The 24401-nt window shown below is 45.6% G+C and overlaps 1 protein-coding gene across 1 annotated transcript in view; it reads right to left on the bottom strand.

Moving 5' to 3' along the window:
- Positions 1-998: 998 nt before the first annotated feature.
- LOC139423438 (rho GTPase-activating protein 33-like) overlaps positions 999-24401 on the bottom strand; it is a 43189-nt gene continuing 19786 nt past the window's right edge. The window contains exons 4-24 of the mRNA XM_071175099.1: positions 24131-24217; positions 23728-23865; positions 23286-23378; positions 22677-22799; positions 22032-22109; positions 21613-21679; positions 19879-19929; positions 18430-18579; positions 17987-18089; positions 17690-17834; positions 17511-17593; positions 16818-16925; positions 16497-16645; positions 12580-12736; positions 12301-12440; positions 12049-12123; positions 11089-11837; positions 10781-10967; positions 10279-10625; positions 6324-9840; positions 999-6271 (exon numbers count right to left, since the gene is read on the bottom strand). Coding sequence (XP_071031200.1) covers positions 7435-9840; positions 10279-10625; positions 10781-10967; positions 11089-11837; positions 12049-12123; positions 12301-12440; positions 12580-12736; positions 16497-16645; positions 16818-16925; positions 17511-17593; positions 17690-17834; positions 17987-18089; positions 18430-18579; positions 19879-19929; positions 21613-21679; positions 22032-22109; positions 22677-22799; positions 23286-23378; positions 23728-23865; positions 24131-24217 — 5436 coding nt within the window. The 3' untranslated portion in view covers positions 999-6271; positions 6324-7434. The remainder of the gene's footprint in view (positions 6272-6323; positions 9841-10278; positions 10626-10780; positions 10968-11088; positions 11838-12048; positions 12124-12300; positions 12441-12579; positions 12737-16496; positions 16646-16817; positions 16926-17510; positions 17594-17689; positions 17835-17986; positions 18090-18429; positions 18580-19878; positions 19930-21612; positions 21680-22031; positions 22110-22676; positions 22800-23285; positions 23379-23727; positions 23866-24130; positions 24218-24401) is intronic.

Raw genomic sequence — 24401 nt, 5'->3', positions numbered from 1 at the left:
GTTAAAACGGTAACTAGGCCACTCAGGAACATTCAATGTCGTCTTGGTAAGCAACTCCAATCTATATATGGCTTTGTGTTTTAGGTTATTGTCCTACTGAAAGGTGAATTTGTCTCCCAGTGTCTGTTTTAAAGCAGACTGAATCAGGGTTTCCTCTATGATTTTGCCTGTGCTTAGTCATTTTCTGTTTCTAAAAATAAATACAAATCCCTTGCCAGTAACAAGAATACCCATAACATGATGAGCCCACCACCATACCATAGATGAAGAGTGGTACTCCGTGAGGTTTGGATTTGCCCAAAACATAACTCTTCGTATTCAGGACAAAGTTAATTTCTTTGCCAAATGTTTTACAGTTTTACTTTAGTGCCTTATTGCAAACAGGATGCATGTTTTGGAATAGTTTTGTTCCGTATAGGCTTCCTTTTCACTCTTTAATTTAGGTTAGTATTGTTGAGTAATAACTACAATGTTGATCTATCCTCAGTTTTCTCCAGTCACAGCCATTAAACACTGTTTTAAAGTCTCCATTTAAAAAGTCTCCACTGTTTTAAAGTCACCATCGGTCTCATGGTGAAATCCCTGAGCAGTTTCCTTCCTCTCCGGCAACTGAGTTAGGAAGGACGCCTGTATCTTTGGATAATGTATCAATACACCCAGTCACGGCAAAGTGTAATTAATAAAAACATTTTTTTTATCCGTCTACCAAATCAGTGGCCTCCTTTACGAGACATTGGAAAACCTCCCTGGTCTTTGTGGTTGAATCTGTGTTTGAAATGTACTGCTTAACTGAGGGACCTTACAGATAATTGTATATGTGGGGTACAGAGATGAGGTAGTCATTCAAAAATCATGTTAAAATAAACTCTATTATTGCACACAGAGTGAGTCCATGCAACTTTTGTGACTTGTTTAGCAATTTTTTTTTTGCAAATTTACTCCTGAACTTATTTAGGTTTGCCATAACAAAGGGGGTGAATACTTATTGACTCGAGACATTTCTGTTTTTCATTTTTTATTCATTTGTAAACATTTCTAAAAACATAATTCTACTTTGACATTATGGGGTAGTGTTTAGGCCAGTGACACAAAATCTCAATTTCAACCATTTTAAATTCACATCAAAATGTGGAAAAAGGGGTGTGAATACTTTGAAGTCAGAGGAAGGGTTAATCATTCAAAAATCATGTCAATCCCTATTATTTCACACAGAGTGAGTCCATATAACTTGTGATTTGTTAAGCCAAATTGCACTCCTGAAATCATTAGGATTTCCTGAACAAAGATTCTGAATACTTAGGCCACAACTACATTTTAGTTATGAATTTTGTATTGATCTTAAAAAATATACCTTTTTCTTCCACTGTAAGAGTATTTTGTGTAGATTTTTTACAAAAAAGACAATTAAATCCATTTTAATCACACTTTATAACACAATAGAAATCCAAGGTGTCTGAATACTTTGCATAACTGTTGTACTCAAATTATCCTAAATGGTCTAACCTTTCCTTTGGAAATTGTAATTATATATTTTTTACAGTAGATGACAAAAAAGGATGACAAAATATTTTAATTGTGCAATAGCAGGTATTGTTTTCTGGTTTTACCAGTATTTGCGGTCTGGGTGTGCCAAAAGCAAAAACGTGGAGAACTCCCTGCTCTGTGTTCCGTGTATGGACATGGCACACCTATAGAATACGTCACATCCAAACCTTTTAGTTTCGGGCTAATTTTATGAATCCTCATCCAAAAGTAGGATTGCCTTTTGGTCAGGATGTACAACCAACTTCAGGTGACGTCACAGGTATAGGCAAGAGACAAACAACTCCACAAACACACCCTGTACATTGTTCACATTTCATTTGAAGAAATATCAGGACAAGGGACCAAAGACAACACAATGGTGTCTCCTGGTATAAAGAATAACTGTTTGAAGGTCATCTATGCAGCTGAAGGTTAATGTTACCTTGGTTTTCTGCTATTCTACTCTCTGGGTTACAGCCAGAATGCAGAACCAGTTTAGTTTCAATCAAACAATGGATAGAAGGTGAAATCCCAAGGCTGCATAATCGTAAAGTAAATATATGGATGAAGAATACATTTAATTTAAAATTGCTGATGAAACTACAACTGTCTTAATCTTCAAAATGTCCATTGTATGTTTATACATTTAAATTCTAATTTTAGTATTCTATTCCATGACAAAATCTGTAGTTTAAGAAAAAAAAACTATTACAAATTGTTTCATCTGTGATGTAACCATCAGGTTTTTAATTCACACCTTGGAAAATATTACAAAATATGATGAACTGCCTTTTGCCAAGTGCTATAAGGCTGAAAGGGATCGTATTGGACTGAAAATTCAGGTTACACCCAAATACACACATAGGTAGTATAGCCATTTTAAGTCTTTCCAACTTGTATGGGACTTCAATGTACTTGGTCACTGCATAGAGAAGAGGGAGGGAGGGATGCATGCTTGCTCACACAACAGGACCATACACTCACACACATACAGTAACAGAACACATGCGTTTACACAAACAATTATCCTTCAAAAAGCCCAAGTCCAGAGTCATTAGGGAGTTCTATGAAAAATGTGCAATTTTCTTTCATCTAATCTAAGGAGTTTAGGGACAAAGAGTACCAGGTCCTGTATGCTGCCTTGTACCGTCATAGTAAAGAGCTATAGTGCACATGGCAAGATACCATTCAATGTTACCAGCCTGGACCTAAAGAGAGAAAGTTACCGCCTTAACATGCTTTATGGAACCAAATGATTGTTCATCAAAAAGGCACATTGAACAAAACCCAAGAAGTACATCTTAGAAGTGGCACCGTGAGGAATACGGACACCATATTTCACATTCTTACCCCTCTTCCTTCCCGTTCACTTCATTACAGTGGTATCACAGCATTACAACACAGTTGAGGAAACACCCCTGAAAGATGTATAGTTCCCAATGTTCAATGGACAGCACTGCTAAGCTAAACTAGCCTAACACAACCTTGTCCTTTGTTTCGCTCTCCTACAATACAACTCCACTGGGACATTTGTCTATCTGCGATGGAAAAGTATCCACAAAGACATTAGTGAGACATATCAACGACTGGGAAAGGATTGAACCAGTTTTGTAACTGACACAGTCATAGCGACATTATTGAAGTGATAAACATGTGCAAGCGCACACAGTTTAATATAGTGGAAGTCTGTGCAAAACCCATTACAGTACAGGTAATGATCTACCAAGATGAAGTGTCTCCCCCTGTTGTCCAATACCAGTATTGCAGCCATAACGTCAGAATGGGGGAGACATGAATTAAGACATGGTGGTGTGTTAATGGAATGATATTAACACATACAGTATGTGGTTTCTGCCTCTACTGAATAACCACATCTTTAGTAATGTGTTGTACGTGTCAGGTATATGTTGCATAGGGGCAGGCAGTGAGTACAACTCCCAAAATGGAGGTAAGGACATCTGGATACAGAAAAACAACAGAGGACCAGTGTGTGGTATTGTATTATCAGCACAGTACATTGCTTTGGATAAAAGCATCTGTTAGACTTTTTAACATGTACAAAAACATCCTTCAAGGATAAGTACATTAGATAAGACGCACAGTACAAACATTCTGCAGTCAGTCAGACAGAGACACACAGCATTCAGAATGACAGCGCAAACTAGTGTAGTACCACTAATGCTAAAATGACAAAGTACTGTCTGTAAAAACAGTTTCCCTAAAACAGAAGGCAATGTTTTCTTTCAGTTTTTCATTTGATGAATTATGTGCTTTTTAGCTCACCATGAGAGACCCTCGTCAGAGTAGAAATGTGTACATACATTCACACACACTCACATTCTGTCCAGGGATAAAAATTAAAACAATCAAATTCTACTTGGGTCGTTCCACGAAATAAGTGCCTTTGCATCCCTTTGACATTTTAAGCACAAAATTTAACAGCGTTATATTTGATGAAGTGCCCTTTAATATAGACCACATGGAGATTTCAATAAATATTTTTTTTTATATGAATAAAGACTTACTAAATTGCCAAAATTCTGCATTTGATGTCTCTCTGTGACTTCCAAGAAGATGAACATTTCTCCATCATTGTAAAGTCCTAGTTATTTTGTTGCTTTGACAGTCATTTCTGAAGATTATTATTCATTTAAAATGCGATTAGTCATTCAGTTTAAAGAAAAAAATAAACCTTTCCCTAATTTTAAGCTCAACCCGGTTATGAGAACTCTTGTTGTTTTAATATGGTGAAACTTTAATAATATTCATTTTTAATAAAAACACATTGAATATCTATTAGTCCAAATAATTGAGTACGAGCAGGTGAGCTGGTTCTTCTGAAAACATTTCTGGTGTTTTGCAGTGGAAAACTGAGCGGGCCGAGCACAACACGTCAACCCCGTTAACCATAGATGCCCAGGCTTGACATTTTAGAAGAATTCTATTGTTTTGTGAAGCATGCATTGAATTTCCCCTCCCTGCTGCACACAATAAGCTCTATCACAAGGGGATTTATGGCTGATTTAAGATAAAGTAACAAGCTTGACGATTTTACTTGGCACTTACTATAGTTCATTTTTTTACATTCAAACTCGAGATGGGAAAATGTGTTTTTTAAATTAAGTTGAACATGTACTCTTTATGATAGAATGTCTAAAAGTAGGTGATCAACAAACAATATACAGATCAAAAGGCACCGAATTGGTGGAACGACAGACTTATTTCAAACAAATGATTTATATTACATGCATTCCTCGAAACAGAATATAAAATAAATATAACATGTCAAATCAAGCTTCTGAAAACCACTAAACCAAATCAGCAGCATTTGAGGTTCTTCTTTTTAAGAAGGAGAAAGACTGCAGATATTTCCCTGTGTAGTCCTCTCTCAGTACCACAACCTTGTAAAAACAACAAGGCAAACCCAATCAAACCACTGTGCAGAACACCAAATCATCTGTTCAAAAGTACAGCAGCCAGGGTTTTTTCTACATAGAAAAGTCTTGGGTGGGCTGCTTATGTAAAAAATAAAAGGACTATATATTATGATATATACAGTACCAGTCAACAGTTTGGACACATCTACTCATTCAAGGGTTTTTCTTTATTTTTACTGTTTTCTACGTTGTAGAATAATAGTGAATATATCAAAACTATGAAATAACACATATGGAATCATGTAGTAACCAAAAAGGTGTCAAATCAAAACATTTTATATTTGAGATTCTTCAAAGTAGCCACCCTTTGCCTTGGCATTCTATCAACCAGCTTCATGAGGTAGTCACCTGGAATGTATTTCAATTAACAGGTGTGCCTTGTTAAAATGGAATTTATTTCCTTCTTAATGCTTTTAAGACAATCAGTTGTGTTGTGACAAGATAGGGGTGGGATACAGAAGATGGTCTTTTACCAAATAGGGCTAAGTCCATATTATGGCAAAAACAGCTCAAATCAGCAAAGACAAACAACAGTAGTCGATCATTACTTTAATACATGAAGTTCAGTCAATACGGAACATTTCAAGAACTTTTAAAGTTCCTTCAAGTGCAGTCACAAAAAGCATCAAGCGCTATGATGAAACTGGCTCTCGTGAGGACCGCCACAGGAACGGAAGACCCAGAGTTACCTCTGCTGCAGAGGATAAGTTCATTAGAGTTAACTGCATCTCAGATTGCAGCCCAAATAAATGCTACACAGAGTTCAAGTAACAGACAAATCTCAACATCAACTGTTCAGAGGAGACTGCGTGAATCAGGCCTTCATGGTCGATTTGCTGAAAAGAAACCACTACTAAAGGACACCGATAAGAATAAGAGACTTGCTTCGGCCAAGAAACACAAGACATGGACATAAGACCGGTGGAAATCTGTCCTTTGGTCTGATGAGTCCAAATTTGAGATTTTTGGTTCCAACCGCCATGTCTTTGTGAGATGCAGAATAAAGTGAATAGATGATCTCCACATGTGTGGTTCCCACAGTGAAGCATGGAGGGCGTGTGATGGTGTGGGGGTGCGTTGCTGGTGACACTGTCAGTGATTTATTTAGAATTCAAGGCACACTTAACCAGCATTGCTACCACAGCATTCTGCAGCGATACGCCATCCCATCTGGTTTGCGCTAAGACTATCCTTTGTTTTTCAACAGGACAATGACCCAAAACACCTACAGGCTGTATAAGGGCTAATTGACCAAGAAGGAGAGTGATGGAGTGCTGCATCCAATGACCTGGCATCCACAATCACCCGACCTCAACCCAATTGAGATGGTTTGGGATGATTTGGACCGCACAATCACCCGACCTCAACCCAATTGAGATGGTTTGGGATGATTTGGACCGCAGAGTGAAGGAAAAGCAGCCAACCAGTGCTCAGCATGTTGGAACTCCTTCAAGACAGTTGAAAAGGCATTCCAGGTGAAGCTGGTTGAGAGAATGCCAAGAGTGTGCAAAGCTGTCATCAAGGCAAAAGGGTGGCTACTTTGAAGAATCTAAAATCTGTTTAACACTTTTTTGGTCCCTACATGATTCCATGTGTTATTTCATATTTTTGATGTCTTCACTATTATTCCACAATGTAGAAAATAAGAAAAAGCCTTGCTTGAGTAGCTGTGTCAAAACCTTTGACTGGTACTGTGTGCATATATATTTAATTTTTATATAATAAATAATTGTCTGGATTTTCAGTGTAAACTTAAATTACTAAAAAGAGATGTGAATAATGTAGAAAGATAATGGACCTATATATTTTTTAATAAGATCATCTTTGAGAACTAACCATCACTAAAATAAAAGCTAGACACAGGGAGAATCTACAATGCATAAAATGATGCATTCAGGAGTTTTTGTCATGGCATGGGGCCCCCAGATGTTTTTGTCATGGCATGGGGCCACAATAGTTTTTTTGAATTGGAGAAAATGTGCTTTAAAACTGCTACATTCTGTCACTGCGGCCAACAGAAGGGCCTCTAAATCTTTGCTCGGCCACCATTGGCCACGCCCACCACCTAAGCACATTTTGATCCAGAAAAGACCCTGGCAGCCATTTGCCTTTCTTTCTCAACACTCACAACAACAGTCTGCTCTGGAATGTTTTCAAATCTAAGCCACTTTTCGGTTCTTCTCGTTGATCTCTTCTTCCTCATGGGTCCAGTGGTTGCAGGTGTGAAATGGTGATAGGCCCCAGGGAATGTTCAAACAGGAAACTGGACTTTATGTCTAGCTACCCCAGAATGCCTTGCCCTCATTTCTAAACATGACCGGTTGTCTCACGCTTCCAGGAAGGCTTTCTATCGTCCTGTTCCCTTTCTCTGTGGACCATGAGAGTTTTACATGGTCTCTTCCTAACTCTTTCTCTCTCTTTCACATTCAGTCTGATAGGGTACAGTGTGTAAAAGTCTACTTTGCGCTCCTCCTCAGCAGTAGCTGCGTGTCTGACCCTCAGTATGGATGGTCCAGTTGGGTGATGGTCCAGGTAAGCTGCCCTGCCGTGCCAGCCCTCTCTGGTTCCTCAGACCCTGCGGCCGCAGCACCGGCTCGTGGACCACATCTCTGCGGGGGGGAGGGTTGGGGTATTGGCCCAGCATCGGGCCAGGATGGAATGGGTATTGGCTGTACTGGGGGCCTCCTGGCTGGCCGGGGAAGGGCCTGGGGGCTCCCAGCGTCAGGTTGGAGAAAGCTGCAGATGGGGAGTCTGAGGGCTCCAAGAGGGGCTGGCTGGGGTAGCCGGAGGAGCAGGGGTCCTGGGGGCTCTGGATGGGGTAGGGGGGCTCTTGATAGTGCAGCCGAGGGGGGTAGGGGTTAGTGCCAGAGCTCTGGTGCTCTCCCAGGGGCCCAGGGGTAAAGTCTTGGGTCCGGTAGTATTTGAGCACCTGATCGCCTGAGGGCATGACGTCAAAGGCCTGCCTGTACTGGCCCCCCGGCGAGGACCTCCGGAGTGGGTCTTGGCGTTGGAAGCCCCCTGCCCCGGCCCTTTGAGGAGCCCTGATCAGTGAGGGGCCCGGGGTGTAGACATTATAGGCAGGCGGGGGCTGGTTGTGCTGCTGGCTGGGGTAGGGGTTGGCAGGGTGCTCCATGGCAGGGGAGGAGCTGGTGGAGGCAGAGGAGGAGGTGACTGTGGAGGGACCCTCAGCCCTCTCCTCCTCAGCCAGCTTCTCTATCAGCAGGGAGGCGATCTCCTTCCCCGACAGGCCCGGGATGTGCTCCATACTGCAGATGGAGCTCTGGGGGTCTGAGCGGCTGCGGTAGTGGATCCCTGTCGATGTAGACGCTATGGGAGCTGGGAGGAAGATGCTCTCCTGGATGCTCCCTGGGGTCGTTGCAGCCGAGTCGTTGTGGGCGGCTGGGCTGTCTGGAGTGGAGGGGGTAAGGCTAACGCTGGTGGAGCCTCCCTGGTCAGGGGCCAGGCGAGGGGAGGACTGTCTCTGGTCCTCTGGGGGAGGGGGGTCGTTTGGCGTGGCAAGAGGTTCAGAATCCTGTGTAGAGTCTCCATCCAGGTCTGTGCTGGTCCAGTTCTTCGTGTTTTGGGCCCCAGTTGATGGGCTGGGGAAAGGGAAGTTGACGTAGATGGGCTCAGATGGCTGACCCTGGAGAGAGATGCCCTGGGGAGGCTGGCTCAGACTCAGAGGAGCCTCCTCTGGCTTACGATAGCACACCTTCCCGTTTTCAAAATAGGGGTGTAGCTGGGAGGAGGTGAGGTCTGTGGAGGCTGACCTGTTGGAGCGGTGGAGGTTGTGTTGGTGCTGGTAGAGCGCCAGGGGAACCATGGAGGAGGAGGGGAGGGGGTGCATCTCACTACGGGCCAGCCGGACAGAGGAGGAGGTCTGGCGCTGGGGCCGGGGGTGAGAGGGGTGATGGTGGTGGGTGGAGCCGTCCTGGGAGTGGGAGTGTCCGTGGAAGAATGAGTGGGACTGGGAGTGGGCAGCTGCCCAAGCCCGCGTGGCTTCTTTGGACCAGAGCTGGGGCCCCCTCTCCCCTCTGGGTCCACCCTGGTTGTGGTGGAGAGGCTGGGGTTGGTGTTGGTGATGCCCCCGGGAGATGGGCCTTTTGTTGGCCTCTGGGTGGGGGGCCGGGCGGAAGTTACCCTCCAGGTCCAGCCTCATGTTCTGGTAGCTGTGGCGGGCATAGCTGGGGGGGCCCTGCGGGTTCTCAGGCCCGGCGATCTCGTAGTAGAAGTTCTCCATCTTTCCCTGGTCCTCTGAGGTGGAGGAGAGGGGCACGGGCCGGATCTGGGTCTGCTGAGGGGGCTGCTGACCCGGGGATGGTTGGCTGGCTGCCCTGGCTGCGTGGTAGTGGGCGAGGTGGTCTGGAGCTCCACTCAGACGCTCTGAGAAGGCCCTGGCCAGAGGAGGGTTCCCCTGCTGACCAAAGATCCGCCTGATGCGCCCTGAGTCCAGGGAGCGACGCATCTCATTCTGGGCCAGTGGTGCTCTGTGGGGACGCTTCAGATCTAGGGGCTTAGGGGGTACTTTGGGGCGGGTGGGCTGGAAGGCACGGACCTGAGTCAGAGGGGACTCTGACTTGGAGTGCAGGAGCTGGGGGTGGGCTGAGGACGGCTTGGACTGGGTGGAGGTTGATTTCTGTTGGAGGTGAGGGGCAGATAACTGGCGTGAGTAGGCTGGGGGCTTCCTCTGAGACTGGGACTCAGTGGGGCTAGGTCTCTCCCCAGACTGGCCTGGTTTGGGGGGCTGTGACTGGGGCAGCTGCTTCTGGTTCTTGTAGATGGGGCTGGGGGTCTGGTCGTCTCCAGAGGCGCTCCCACCAGACAGCTCCGAGTTGGACGCCACAGAGTCAGACGTCTCAGAGGACAGGGTCTCCGTATCCTGCAAAAAAGAAATATATATATAGCTTTTTTTACCGCCATACATTAAGTTACAGTACTGGTTAGTCATGCATGCTGTAGCTACGTGCGGCCGGACATACTTTACTGTACTGTTCTCTAAGCCTGATTAACCAGCTGGGAAACTACAACATGGGCTTTGTCAGTCTTCTCATAACAACGACAGTTAAAAAAAGGAATCTAATTTTGCCCAGGCAACTGTAAACATCTTGCTTGTTATGGTTAGGAAATGAAGGCTCTGCTGAAAATGACCTGACAGCACTGTTGTCGCTCTTCATATGGAGCCCAAAATTAGAACATCTCCAGCACAGTCAAAACAACATATCCACCACATAGAATTTACCAGTACAAAACGGACACAGTTTACACAAAGGTACACCCAAACAGTGCCACTTACAGACATGTGCACACTCCCACACACCTGTCCTGGAGTCCTCTCTCCCTGGCCGTGTCCTGTATCTGCTGCAGTCTCTGTCGCGTGTCCATCTCCCTCGGTCATCCACACAGACAGGGGGCGCACTGTGGAGTAGAGCGGATTGGGGTCAGAGGACAGCAGCTCTCCTGCGTCGGCAGACAGGGACCTCTGGTAGTGGGTGTCGGCTGCGTCCTGGGACCGAGACTGAGGGGGGCGGTAGGGGGGCGAGGCGCCCTGTCTCAGGGCCTTGTTGGCACTCTCAGCCAGGGCCAGAGCCATGAGGCGTGCTGGGTTTTTAGGAGGGGGAGGGGGAGGCTGGGAGAGCAGGGGGGCACCGGTGGGTTCCGTTATACCTGTAGAGGGGAGAGGAGGGTTAAATTACATGACTATGGTCTGCAGTAAAACCTCAAATCATTGAAAACAAACTAATTTTTGATGATTATAAATCAATCAACTAATACATTCAATCAATTAAACGTGTTGGCCGAGTCCATTCCTGTTTACTCACCCTGTCCTCTGATCTTGGCCTCGGGGCCCAGTTTGCTGCGGATCTCCTGCTGGCAGCTCTCCGTCAGCTGGAAGTCACATGACCTCAGCAGCATGGAGATCATCTGAGGAGGCTGTGACTGGGAGGGTCCACTGCTTGGGATGCCAGGCTGTAATTCACCAGCTCGGCCGCCAATCATGTCCAACACCTACGAGGGAGAAAGTCAAGTTTGGGGAGGCAAATGTATCATACAGAGTATATAGGAAAGTAAACTCCAATCCTGAGATACAGAAATATAGGGACAGCAGTGACAGAGAGGGAGGAATTACCTTAGCAGGGACGCTGATGGATACAGGGTCAGAGATGTCCAGTGTAGGGGACTTAGGGGCTTTTTGTGAGAAGGCGTTCACCATCTTCCGGGTGAAAGATCTTCTCTCTGTTGGGGGCTGAGCAGAGGGGGCAGAGGTCACAGGTGTAGTGGGCTGGCCCTGGCTGTTTGAGGTACTCTGGTTGGAGCCTTCCCCTGATTGGCCGGCAGATGGGCTGGTATTGGCCGGTCTGTGTTGACAGAACACCTGAAGGGGCGGGGCTGTGGCGGCGATAATCAGACTCCTCCTGACGGCCGCATCCGATTGGTTGAGCACCGAGTCGGGGTCCTCTGTGATTGAGCGCTGGCTGCTGGAGTGAGAGTGTCCTTGGTGGCTGAGGCAGCGGTAGGGAGGGGGCGTGGCAGTTGGCGGGGACTCCCTGCCGCCCGCGGTGACTGCGCTGCTGCCCAAGCCGATTGGTCCGTCCTCCAGGAAGGTGGGGCTGAAGTCAATGACGTCCTCGGCCATCCAGGAAGCAGCCGGGTCCTGGTTGGAGAAGTCAGGCAGCATGTAGATGCCTTCCTCGTCGTCATCCTCCTCTTCGTCACCATCATCCCTGGGCCGGCGGTCCTCAGGCAGCAGGCTGTCATACGAGCGGCTGGAAGGCAGGCGGGACGGGGGGCGCTGGGGCAGGTGCTGGGGGTCCATGGAGGCAGCCAAAGACAGACCATCACTGCTGGAGCGGGGCCGCCGCAGACGGATAGACTGTCCTGAGAGAGCGAGGAGGAGAGGTAGGAAGAGGGAGAAAGCATAAAAGACGCATTTACTTCTCTTCCATAGCCTCCCCTGACAGAGACATCTCATACTCTATACTTAACGGACGAGAAGAGAGAGGTTCTGCTATCGATCAGTCAGAGGACTTAACCTGCTGAGATGAGTATCAGTATTAGCGTCAGTGAGTTATGGCCTACTGTGATGTACCTGTTCCACTGTGCTGGGACGATAAGGATTCCTCACTCTTAGCTGAACGCAGGGTCACACTGTCCACACGACAACCTGCAGGAGAAACCAAGGAGAGAAAATAGGGAGAAAGAGACAGCCAGAGAGAGAGAAAGGGAGATCTGTCATACAAAGAGAGAAGGGGATCAAAAAGGGTGACAAACTGTGGAGTTGGCATTTATTTTTCTTTCCACCTGCATCCAGGTGGTGGTCCAAATCAGACATGATATCTACCTGCGTGTGAGGTGGCGGGCTGGAACAGGGAGCTGATCCTCATTGGTTTACGTCTCCCCGCCCCCGGAGGCTTCCCGATCGCAAAGAATGTCTTCCAGCTCCCTCCAGCTGCCTTCCGTACCTTCATCCCTCTCTTCCTCCTGTAGGGGGATCAGAGAGAGCAAGACAGAGAAGGAGAGAGAGAGAGATTTAGGTGGGTGAGACTGCTAAATCAACTGCATGTGATAGCAAAACTACAGAAACTTGCATGGTCTGGAATAAGCCTGGCCTCCCACTCACCTGTCGACAGGGTGGTCCAGCACGGTGTGGAACTGGCCCTGGAACTGGACTGGCGCCCCCTGGAGGAGCAGAGGAGCCTGTGTCCTGGCCTGGGCCTCTTCTAGGGAGAGCAGCCTGGCGGACACAAAGGACTTGGGCCTGGTCAGAGAGTGCCGCCCTGCAGGCAGAGACAGGACAGTTAGTAATAGGTAGAGGGTGGGAGAGTGAGGAGGCTTTGGTGACAGAGGCCAAAAGCTTTGTTCCAAATGAGATCCTATTCCCTGTATAGTAGTGCACTACCTTTGGCCAAAGCCCCTAAGTGGCAATAAAAAAAAATATATATATATATATAAAAACATTTTAAAGAGTACTATACGGGAAATAGGGTGTCATTACAGATTTGCCCAATGAGAGCGAATAAGACACAGACACGCTTGCAAATCAGAAATCACATGGAGTAAACAACACAAAGGGAGGGAAGGCTGAGGTATGCAGAGGATGTTGGACCTTTTCATTTGAAACTCCAAATCAAAGAGCAACCAAAGTAACCTCAATGGCAAAGTTTGCTGAGGTTTGCTAAACAGGATAGCCGTCAGGGGAGAGCAGAGCATGGGTCATCAGACAGGATTAACATCTAAACAAATATGTATTATTATAATGCAATTAACAGAGTACTGTAACAGTGTCTTATAGGGCAAGTACATGCCAGGAAAGCCCCAATTTTTTTTTCTGCAATACAATTTTTCACATTAAATGTATTCAACATAAAATTATTTGTATTAATATTTTCAAAGTACCTTTTTGATTTAGCATATTTTTGGGACAAATTGTTGGAACAACATGTCAAACACTCTTCAAATGCGTCAAATTGTGCTCTGCTCTCCATTTGAATCCATTTCACCATTCACTGGTGGTGCTCACAATTTATCATAACTTCAAAAGTAGCAGAATGTTGAAAAGTGTATGTACTTGTACAGTACATAGTTTAAAACAATGTCTAAAAATGTACAAAAATCTAAATGGTACGAGATATTCACTAATATGTTATGTTGAATAAATGTGTTACAAAATCATAATCTAGACATAATCCATATTTTAGAGCACACTATCATGTACAGTTCACAGATCATAGGGTCTTAGAGGATTTTCTCACAAATGGTTTGTGATACAAATGTAAAAACCATATCAAACATTCATCCTGACAATTAAGTTTCTGTGAGAATAGCCAGAACAATCGGACACCCAAAATATTTTTGGGACTTTCCTGGCGTGGAGTCTGAGACACAAAGCAAAGCATCTAACTGAGCCCTGGCTGGGACGCTGACAAAAACTCTTCAGCTGGAGAAGCACACAGATACTGCTGATCTGTAGACAACACTGAGGTTAAACATTGTAGCTATAGGGCCTATTGATTATTTAGCTAGCTGACAAGACAAAACAGATCATGGAAGCTGGGAATAATCAATGCAACAGTTGTTTTACCTGGTGGTTCTGGCTCAATGTAATCCTCTTAAAAGAAACATCCACAGCATTTGTGACACATCGATCAAAACAACGTCTATTCTTTAATAGTTTGAGCATTAAAACTGTTCATCATATATGCATAGTCACTTTAACGATACCTACATGTACATACTACCTCAATAAGCCTGACTAACAGGTGTCTGAATATAGCCTTGCTACTCTTTTTTCAAATGTCTTTTTACTGTTACTATTTCTTTACTTACCTACACACACACACACACACACACACACTTTTTGTCCTTTTTTCGCACCATTGGTTAGAGCCTGTAAGTAAGCATTTCACCTGTTGTATTCGGCACACGAGACAAATCAACTTTGATTTGATTACAGCGCAAAACAACCTAAAAGTTACTTTAATAACTATTTAAAATGTCAAAAACAACACAAAATGTAACCGACCACATTTACTTCAAGATGGGATGAATTTGAACCAGGATGGAAGTTTATTACCTATTAAACTGTCAATATAGTAGAAAAATCATGTGAGAGTTTACAGCTGACCAGTGACTAAAATCATGAAGAGACACTGGGTTTATAGAAACACATGTCAGCATGTGCACACAAAACTTATATTAAATGTTTGTTTTTTTACCCCTTTTTCGTGGTATCCAATTGATTGGTAGTTACAGTCTTGTCTCATCGCTGCAACTCCTGTAAGGACTCGGGAGAGGTGAAGGTCGAGAACCGTGCGTCCTCCAAAACACAACCCAACCAAACCGCACTGCTTCTTGACACAATGTCCACTTAACCCGGAAGCCAGCCGCACCAATGTGTCGGAGGAAACACCGTACACCTGGACAACCTTGTCAGTGTGCACTGCGCCACAGGAGTCGCTAGTGCACGATGGGACAAGGACATCCCCGCCGGCCAAACCCTCCCCTTACCCGGACGACACTGGGCCAATTGTGCGCCGCCCCATGGGTCTCCCGGTCGCAGCCGGCTGCGGCAGAGCCTGGACACGAACCCAGAATCTCTAGTGGGTTTATACATGCCTTAGACCACTGCGCCACTCGAGAGGCCAACTTGGCTATACTTGCTATCTACTGGAAAACAACAGACAAAAGGCCAGTAGGATGAGACACATTCATCATGAACTCTTTCTTGTGCACATCGTACAGAGATCTCAGGACAAATGGGTCACACAGAAGCCAAAAGTAGATCAAGCCTAAACTAAACCAATCAACGCTAGAGTGCTTGTAAGCATCCAGCATAGAGAGATAGAGAGAGTGATAGAGAGAGCGATAGAGAGAGCGATAGAGAGAGAGCGATAGAGAGAGCGATAGAGAGATAGAGAAGACGGTCAGAACATGGAGTAGCGTCGCCTTTCTACGGTGACTTCCAGAAGAGGAGCAGATAGTGTAGGGGGCCTGGGGGCCTTAGGGACCTCCTCACCCCTGGTCTCCCCCACCTCCTCCTCACCCCTGGCCTCCTGCAGACTCACCAGCCTGGTTCTCTGGTGCTGCCGAGAGACCTTACACTCCAGCTTGCCCGTTGCTATGGAGACACACAGCTCTCGCTCACTATCTGCTGCTTCAATCACACTTGGCATACACTGATTGAATCAACGTAGTTTCCACGTCATTTCAATGAAATTACATTGAATCAACGTGGAATAGACGTTGAATTGAAGTCTGTGCCCAGTGGGGTGGTTACAGTATCAGTGTGGCTGAGGGCTCACTTTATGGCAAGTTTTCAGTTTTATTCCATATTTAATACGGATGTTTATCGAGAGTAAAGAACAAAATGTTGCCAAATATTGTACTGCTTTTTGGAAAATCAATTATGAAGAAAATGGATGCAGTGTAGAAATCACTTATATTACTGCCATTTTAGACTAGTCATACACATGTTCTACTGTGCTGCGAGGCAAGACAAAGAGTGCAATGAAATAATATGTCACAGTCATTCAAGTAGAGTTGCTTTCATAGACTTACAGCATTTGCGGGGTAAAAAGCGGAGGACAGCGGGCGGTGGTGACAGTTGTAATGGCGGTAGAAGTGTCATCCATTATATACAGGGCTTTAACCAAAGCTCTCCATTTAACCAGACACCTAAAAGCATTAAGTAGAGGATAGAGGAAGCCTGGCTGGCTGAGTAGTAAAGCTAGTTACTGTAGGTACTAAAAAGAGGCTTTGAGGCTCTGAGGTAAATGCTCTGTGTGTGGCATTGATAACACAAAACCACAGAGCTGATAGAGGGAGAGAGGACAGAGGGAGCACTCTGAAGGAGAGAAGACATTTTCAGTCGAATCCTAACTTGAAATCCACACGTCGCTGACGATTGCCAACTGATGCAAATAATGCATTGATTTCAATGGGAAATGTGTGTATCCACACAAATGGAACTCAAGTTCGGAGGATTGTGTCCAGTGAGCGTTAGAGAAGCCAGCGTTGGGGTTATGGTGATGTACATACCTGTGCCTGTGAAGCGTCCTACAGAGGTGAAGGAGTCACTGAAGAGCACGTCCACGTGACCGAGGAGAAACTCCACCACCACAGACTGGATCCGCACCTCCTTAAACGGGTCAGCACCACTCAGACCCACCGCCTCGATCTCCATAGACCTGCCACGGAGACAACACAAGCCACTCCAGGAAGGTGTTGCAGACAGAAATGCAATGAATAGAGCTGACATGATTCCTTACTGTACATGTCAGAGGCACACCTGTTCTAAACGATATATTTCTATAGGAATGATCCACAACGCAGGTACAATAGGTAGACACAGGCACACACCTGAGCAGGTTGGGGGCCCAGACAATGGCCAGGTTCTTGATGTGCATGTTGGTCTCTCCGCTGCAGGTGGCCAGACCAGCCAGGTGTCTAACGAGGTACTCCAGGGTCCTGACAGAGAGAGACAACTTCAGTCCACAACCTGTCTCCATGGCTGTGTTATGTGTATACCTGTAGTCTCGATCTCCATGGCTGTGTTGTGTGTATACCTGTAGTCTCTGTCTCCATGGCTGTGTTGTGTGTATACCTGTAGCCTCTGTCTCCATGGCTGTGTTGTGTGTATACCTGTAGTCTCTGTCTCCATGGCTGTGTTGTGTGTATACCTGTAGTCTCTGTCTCCATGGCTGTGTTGTGTGTATACCTGTAGTCTCTGTCTCCATGGCTGTGTTGTTTGTATACCTGTAGTCTCATGGCTGTGTTGTGTGTATACCTGTAGTCTCGGTCTCCATGGCTGTGTTGTGTGTATACCTGTAGTCTCGGTCTCCATGGCTGTGTTGTGTGTATACCTGTAGTCTCGGTCTCCATGGCTGTGTTGTGTGTATACCTGTAGTCTCGGTCTCCATGGCTGTGTTGTGTGTATACCTGTAGCCTCTGTCTCCATGGCTGTGTTGTGTGTATACCTGTAGTCTCGGTCTCCATGGCTGTGTTGTGTGTATACCTGTAGTCTCGGTCTCCATGGCTGTGTTGTGTGTATACCTGTAGTGCGGTGGTGGGAGCTGCTGGATGACATCATGTACTTTCACCATGCGCTCGTCGTCCGTCATCTCTCCCATACAGTCCTACGGAGGAAGACCAGGGAAAAAACAAATGGTTTAGCCTTTGACAATGGACAGTACTTTCAGTTGGAGGGAGTTGTGTTATGGCCATGTACTCACAGCAAACTTGTCGTAGAGCTGGTAGGTGAGCAGGGGGTTGGGCAGCTCTCTGAAGTAGAGCTTACACAGGGACCCCACACAGTGGATGTCCTGCATGTACATATCCTTGGTCAGGTCTGGAACATTCTCACTGTCAAACTCATGTCTGGTGGAGAGAGTGTCAAATAGGGTTGAATGCCAAAATATTATTGCATATATGTATTTTATTAATGCAGTCAATGATCTATGTAGTTCTTCTAAGACTTTACAGGTTCAGGGCCTGACATGCAGGGTTAGGGTTAGCATGAGGAGTGGTACCGGAGTTTCTGAATGTTGGAGGAGACTCCAGAGTGCCTGTAGATGCCGTCCACCACACCATGCTTCTCTATGAACTCTGAGCAGCTCTTTAGAACCTGTGGAACTGGAGAAGCACACAAAGATCCATGTCACATGTAGTACACCAAACCAGACCAGGCTCTCAAGGACACACAGAGATGACTCCCTGAGACTCTAGAATTAGAACTGTAGAACTCTAACTAGGGCAATTGGCCCATTTCATCCACTCCGAAGCACTAATGTGATCCTAAAATGGCATGATTGACTTAAATATTGTTCCGAGTTCACTTGACACACCAAAACCTCTCACTCTCTGTAGCCAGCAACTCAACTCTTACGTTACTATAAAAATCATAAGCCCAAAGATATTGACAACTTCTATACATCCCCAAAAGGTTACGTGAGGATAAGTGTGTTTTATGCACCGTCCAGTCCTGAGTTGAGGAGGTGCTCTCCCAGGTCGCAGCCGAACACCCTCTCCTTAAGAATGCCTCTCTGTTTGAGCTTCTGCTTGGTGGGCCTGGACTTCATAAAGGTGCGCAGGAATCCTATCAGCTTGCCGTGCTTCTTAGAAACTGTCAGAGGGGGGCGACAGAGAGCTGCTGAGTAATGAAACTACAGTGGGAAAGAGAGACTATTGTGGTGGATGAGGGGTCCATCTTTGTGAGTGGCGTGTCTTTGTGTGTACAGAGAAGTGCCTGCAAACGTGTGTGTGTGTATCCACACGTGAATGTTTAACATGAATGTCATCATCGTCATCGAATATAAAACGGGTGAAAAGACATCAGAAAATAGGAGAGTTTAGTGGGAGCTGGAGCATGGACACTAGTAGGCGGCTGGGTCGTGTTCTAGACCAATGAGCCACGACCATCAACATCATTAGAACAATAAGCAGCAGCAGATTACTTGGACGCATGGTGAAGATTAGGATCAAGGAAATAACGATTGTCATTGGTCATAATAAACCTGTATCGTCTTCCTCTAAAACAACGACTTGCTTCTCATTTATACAACAAGCTCCATTGTGTTCCTATGATTTATGGGTGACTCTAAAATACATGTACACTAATTCTACTCTAAAAACATCCTCGCCACTCCTGCCATGCTGCATGTGAACAGCCCTAGGCTTGGCTAGTTGTATAAATGGCTATTGAACGTTTCCAGGTTGGCTTAAGGGGAAATGTGTTATACAGGCCCTGCATTAAGGGGAGAGATGAGGCATTAGGAAAGATAAGGACGGTGGAAGGACTCTGATTAGATGACAAATAGATTAATGAGAGAGAGACATTCAATTTCAGTTGTTGTTACCAGCAAGTCTTAGGTACCAAGGCTGAGGAACTGAGAGAGAAAGAGAGAAAGAGAGAAAGGCAATAGATACAACAGGAAGGCGGTTGGAACACCAGCTAAATACACTGTTGTTCTGTACTTAGCACTCCCAAAACAGAGATATACTGTGGTCGGAGATACAAATATGAAGATAGCAAAGATGTTGTGGTGACAACATTAGGCAAGCAAAATTACCTATGGGCTGAGTAATTGTGAAACTATGTGATCCGCTGTGTGTTTCTGGTTATAACACGAGGTTATGGATCCTTTAATTAAAAAATTGTCTAGAGAGAGATATCATTTTATAATGTTTACTTAGAAGACTTACAAGACGAAGATACAAGGGAGGGAGGAAAAGTGGCCGTTATACACAGTTCAATTAAATATAAGCAATATATGCTGCATGCCAGAAAGAAAACATAGTAACCATGACAACTAGTACTGCATGTTGTCAAACTAATTTCAAGCCAGCCCCTGCAAAACCGGCGACACGCTCTGTAGAGACTGAATACTCATACAGTAGTGATTGATTGATTGCCTCTGTTTACCGGATGTAGGAGAGGGAGGTCCTGGTGCGCTGGAGTTGGCTGGATCTCCATCTGGAAACACAAACGTCACTCAATACATTTGACATTGATCTGGTGACAACAGTGCAGGTGTACAGTGCATTCGGAAAGTATTCATACCCCTTGACTTTTTCCACATTGTTACGTTACAGCCTTATTCCAAAATGTATTAAGTTGTCCCCCCCCCCCCTCAAATTACACACAGTACCCCATAATGACAAAGCAAAAACAGTTCATAAATGTTTGCAAATTTACTTTAAAAAATATTACATTTACATAAGTATTCAGACCGTTTACTCAGTACTTTGTTAAAGCATCTTTGGCAGCGATTACAGCCCTCAAGTCTTCTTGGGTATGATGCTACAAGCTTGGCACACCTGTATTTGGGGAGTTTCTCCCATTTTTCTCAAGCTCTGTCAGATTGGATGGGGAGCATCGCTGCACAGGTATTTTCAGGTCTCTCCAGATATGTTCGATCAGGTTCAAGTTCAGGCTCTGGCTGGGCCACTCAGAGACTTGTCCCGAAGCCACTCCTGCATTATCTTGGCTGTGTGCTTAGGGTCGTTGTCCTAATGGAATGTGAACCTTCACCCCAGTCTGAGATCCCGAATGCTCTGGAGCAGGTTTTCATCAAGGATCCCTCTGTACTTTGCTCCGTTCATCTTTCCCCTCGATCCTGACTAGTCTCCCAGTCCGCACCGCTGAAAAATATCCCCACAGCAAGATGCTGCCACCACCATTCTTCACCGTAGGGGTGGTGCCAGGTTTTCTCCAGACATGATGCTTGGCATTTAGGCCAAAATGCTCAGTCTTGGTTTTATCAGGCCAGAGAATCTTGTTTCTCATGTTCTGAGAGTCTTTAGGCAAACTCCAATTGGGCTGTCATGTGTCTTTTACTGAAGAGTGGCTTCCATCTGGCCACTTTACAATAAAGGCCTGATTGGTGGAGTGCTGCAGAGATGGTTGTCTTTCTGGAATGTTCTCCCATCTCCACAGAGGAACCCTAGAGCCCAGTCAAGGTGACCATCGGGTTCTTGGTCACCTCCCTGACCAAGGCCTTTCTCCCCCTAATTGCTCAGTTTGGCTGGGCGGGCCAGCTCTAGGAAGAGTCTTGGTGGTGACAAACTTCTTCCATTGAAGAATGGAGGGCACGGTGTTCTTTTGGTACCCTTCCCCAGATCTGTGCCTTTGAAACAATCCTGTCTCAGAGCTCTATGGACAATTCCTTCGACCTCATGGTTTGTTTTTGCTGACATGCACTGTCAACTGTGGGACCTTTATATAGACAGGTGTGTGCCTTTGCAAATCATGTCCAATCAATTGAATTTACCACAGGTGGACTCCAATCAAGTTGTAGAAACATCTCAAGGATGATCAATGGAAACAGGATGCACCTGAGCTCAATTTCAAGTCTCATAGCAAAGGGTCTGAATACTTATGTAAATAAGGTATTCCTGTTTTTTTATTTTTTTATTTTATACTTGTTTTCGCTTTGTCATTATGGGGTATCGTCTGTAGATTTGAGGAAAAACATGTACTTAAACCATTTCTGAATAAGACTAACGCAACAAAATGTTTGAGTACTTTTCAAAGGCACTGTATGTGATAATGTACAGTAAGTGGGATTCAGTATGGTGGTGTCATAACGTGTGTGTGTGTGTGTGTGTGTGTGTGTGTGTGTGTGTGTGTGTGTGTGTGTGTGTGTGTGTAAGCTACCTATTTTAGCGGTGGACTGAGGCTTCTCGTTGATGAGCTCCACACACTCACTGGGGAAGAAGCCCACCTAAAGTGGGGAAAGACCGTCAAAGTAACTGAGGATAACAAGCACGGACACACACAAAAACACACACAATAGTTTACACATGACATGGGTTAAAAAAAACAAGAGCAAATGAGTTAAAAGTAGAAGCTTAGTGAAAATAGAGAACAGTGAAAGAAAGAAATATAAAGAAATAGAGGAAACAAAATGAGAAGGGAAAGGGAAGTACAGAAACATGGAGACGTGAGATAGTGAACGTAGCCATCATCTGGAGAACTGTTGTCCTGCAGCGGGTCTCTTCAGAGTAGGTGGGGAAGACAGGCGTGTGTGAGGGAGACAGCCAGCGGCGGAAGTCTCCAGTGATTGTGTTGTGTACCTGGAAGCCATGCTTCCCCCTCCACCAGTTGGAGTCCTCTTTGGGTGGCATATCAATTACAGACAGGATATCTCCCACCTGGAGAGAGAGACACAGACAAAGACATTAAACATTAAACAACCTCCGACTTCAGACAAAGTCTATAGGCAAACGAGCCAGATGACTTCATTTATCACCCCCACCATCTGAGCCAAAAGTACATCAACACACATAACACCAGCCCCAAAACTAAACATTATCCAGACACAACAAACTGGATCAGGGCATAATATAGTCCTGCCTGAGCTTATTTCAGAGAACAGATGAGAAACAGTTGCCATTCCTCACTTTGAGGAGGACAGGACAGAGAGGAGATGAGACAGAGAGCAACACAAAGAAAGAAAGAGCTAAAATGTGCCTCAGTGTATGGGTAACCCCATTCCAGGGTGCTCTGGCCCAGAAACAGAAAGAGGAGCAGTAGGAGGAGGAGAGGACAGGAATAGACAGAACATGAAGATGGAGGAGGAAAAAATAGAAGGAAAAGGAAGGTGACAGCCAAACAGAGATACCAAGGCCCAGACAGAGGTGACATAGAAATCTGAAAACTATGACTGCCACTAATGTAAATCTCATTTGGTTCTGTGTATCCCTGCAGCAGCTCCATACCTCAATGGAGATCTCGTCGCTGGCCTGCGCGGTGTAGCGCTTGATGACATGAGCAGCGGCGATGGCGGGAACGTTGAGCGAAGCTTCCTCTTTCAGGAGGAACCGATTCCCACGGTTGTCAATCTGGGAGGAACAGCAAACACAAACCTCTGTTGTTTAAGGAATAGACAGGCAAATAATTACACCACTTTCTCAATAACCCTTAATTATAGTAGTAGGGCTAATGCACAGGTGGTAAGACAAAGCCTGTCTCTCTAGCTGTCTTTCTCTCTCCCACTCTTCTTTGGTCTTCCCCAACAATTGTCTTCTTTCTCTGGCCAACTTCTTATGTTTCCATGTTTTTACAGCTTATTCTCACCTTCACTCTTTCTTTCAATATCTTCAGGGGGACTCCTTCAAAAAAAAAAAGCAGTCCCACTATGTTTTGTTTTGTATCTTTATTGAAGAGACCGTACTACCGTGTGAAAGATGGGGAGGGAGAATCAAAAGGCAGTGGGCCAGATTCGAACCCATGCTGACTCTGGCATATCTGTGAGCCGGGGTCAGCAGCTGTAACCACTGGACCACACAGGCCACACTCTTATGTTTTCTAAAGATACTTAGTCTCACCTCCATCCAGGTGAGCACAGGCCCACAGTTGAGCTTGTTGTCCACGATCATGGAGAGGCGGCTCAGGTACTCCGACAGCAGCGGGGTGAAGATCTGATAAACAACAAAAACAACTGACACAGGACTTTTAACACACAGCTACTGTAGGAGCCGACAGCCATTTACATACATCTACTCCCAGATACCATAGATGAAGACAGGTGACCCAAATATCAACACCTGCTAGAATCAGAGAACAAATGGGTAGAGACAGACAGGTCACAGACAACCATGACTACATCACCTCGATGAAGGTCATTTCATGTCATTCTCAGAGCTGTCATGCTAACCTACAGCGGTAACATTGACCTCCATACAGTACAGAAAAACATTCTACAGCTAATTCAGCCAGAATGCTACATAACCACATCAACAAATAAGCTCTCCCACAGTCCCCACTCACCTCTACCCTGTCCCCGATCTCGCTGAGGGGTGGCAGGGGCAGCAGCTGGGAGTAACGCCGGTCGTAGATACACTGGTGGAGGTGAGCGTCCAGAGTACGGAACTCCTCATAGGAGCGCCGAACCATCCACATCTTAGCCTACATCACATAGAGACAGAGAGAGGGAAAGAAGAGGGGACATAAATATTAATGTGAGGAGGATAGCAAGGAAGGGGGGTAATAAGTCAGACAGGAGGAGAGAGGGAGGGGGAAATATATTCCCACACAAATTCTAAATATATACAAAATATATTCCCACTCTGTCCCACTCATACGTGTTGGTATGAATGTGTCTGGGTTAAATATAACCCTGGCAAGGAGATGTGCTCGTGTTGGGCGAGGGTATGTGGCCATGCCCACTCACCTGGCAGGACACCTGCACCAGGAAAACCAGGTTTTTGGCAGAGCCCGAGTTCCAGCTAGCAACGCTCTGCTCATTTGCAAACTGCAACTGAGGAACAGAAACACACACACACACTCAAGCATGGGTCAGAGGAACAGGAGGAGCAACTATACAAAACATATAGCCTACTGTACACTGAATAAGCAAACACACATACAAGGATACTGCAAAGCACCCTCCTATACCTACACACACGATCAGGATACATTATATCCAGGGAAATGGCAATCCT

Source organism: Oncorhynchus clarkii, chromosome 2 (assembly GCF_045791955.1).
Source record: "Oncorhynchus clarkii lewisi isolate Uvic-CL-2024 chromosome 2, UVic_Ocla_1.0, whole genome shotgun sequence".
In the NCBI taxonomy this organism is placed as follows: Eukaryota; Metazoa; Chordata; class Actinopteri; order Salmoniformes; family Salmonidae; genus Oncorhynchus; species Oncorhynchus clarkii.
The sequence above is the reverse complement of the archived record's forward strand: the minus strand, read 5'-3'. Positions and strand labels throughout refer to the sequence as shown.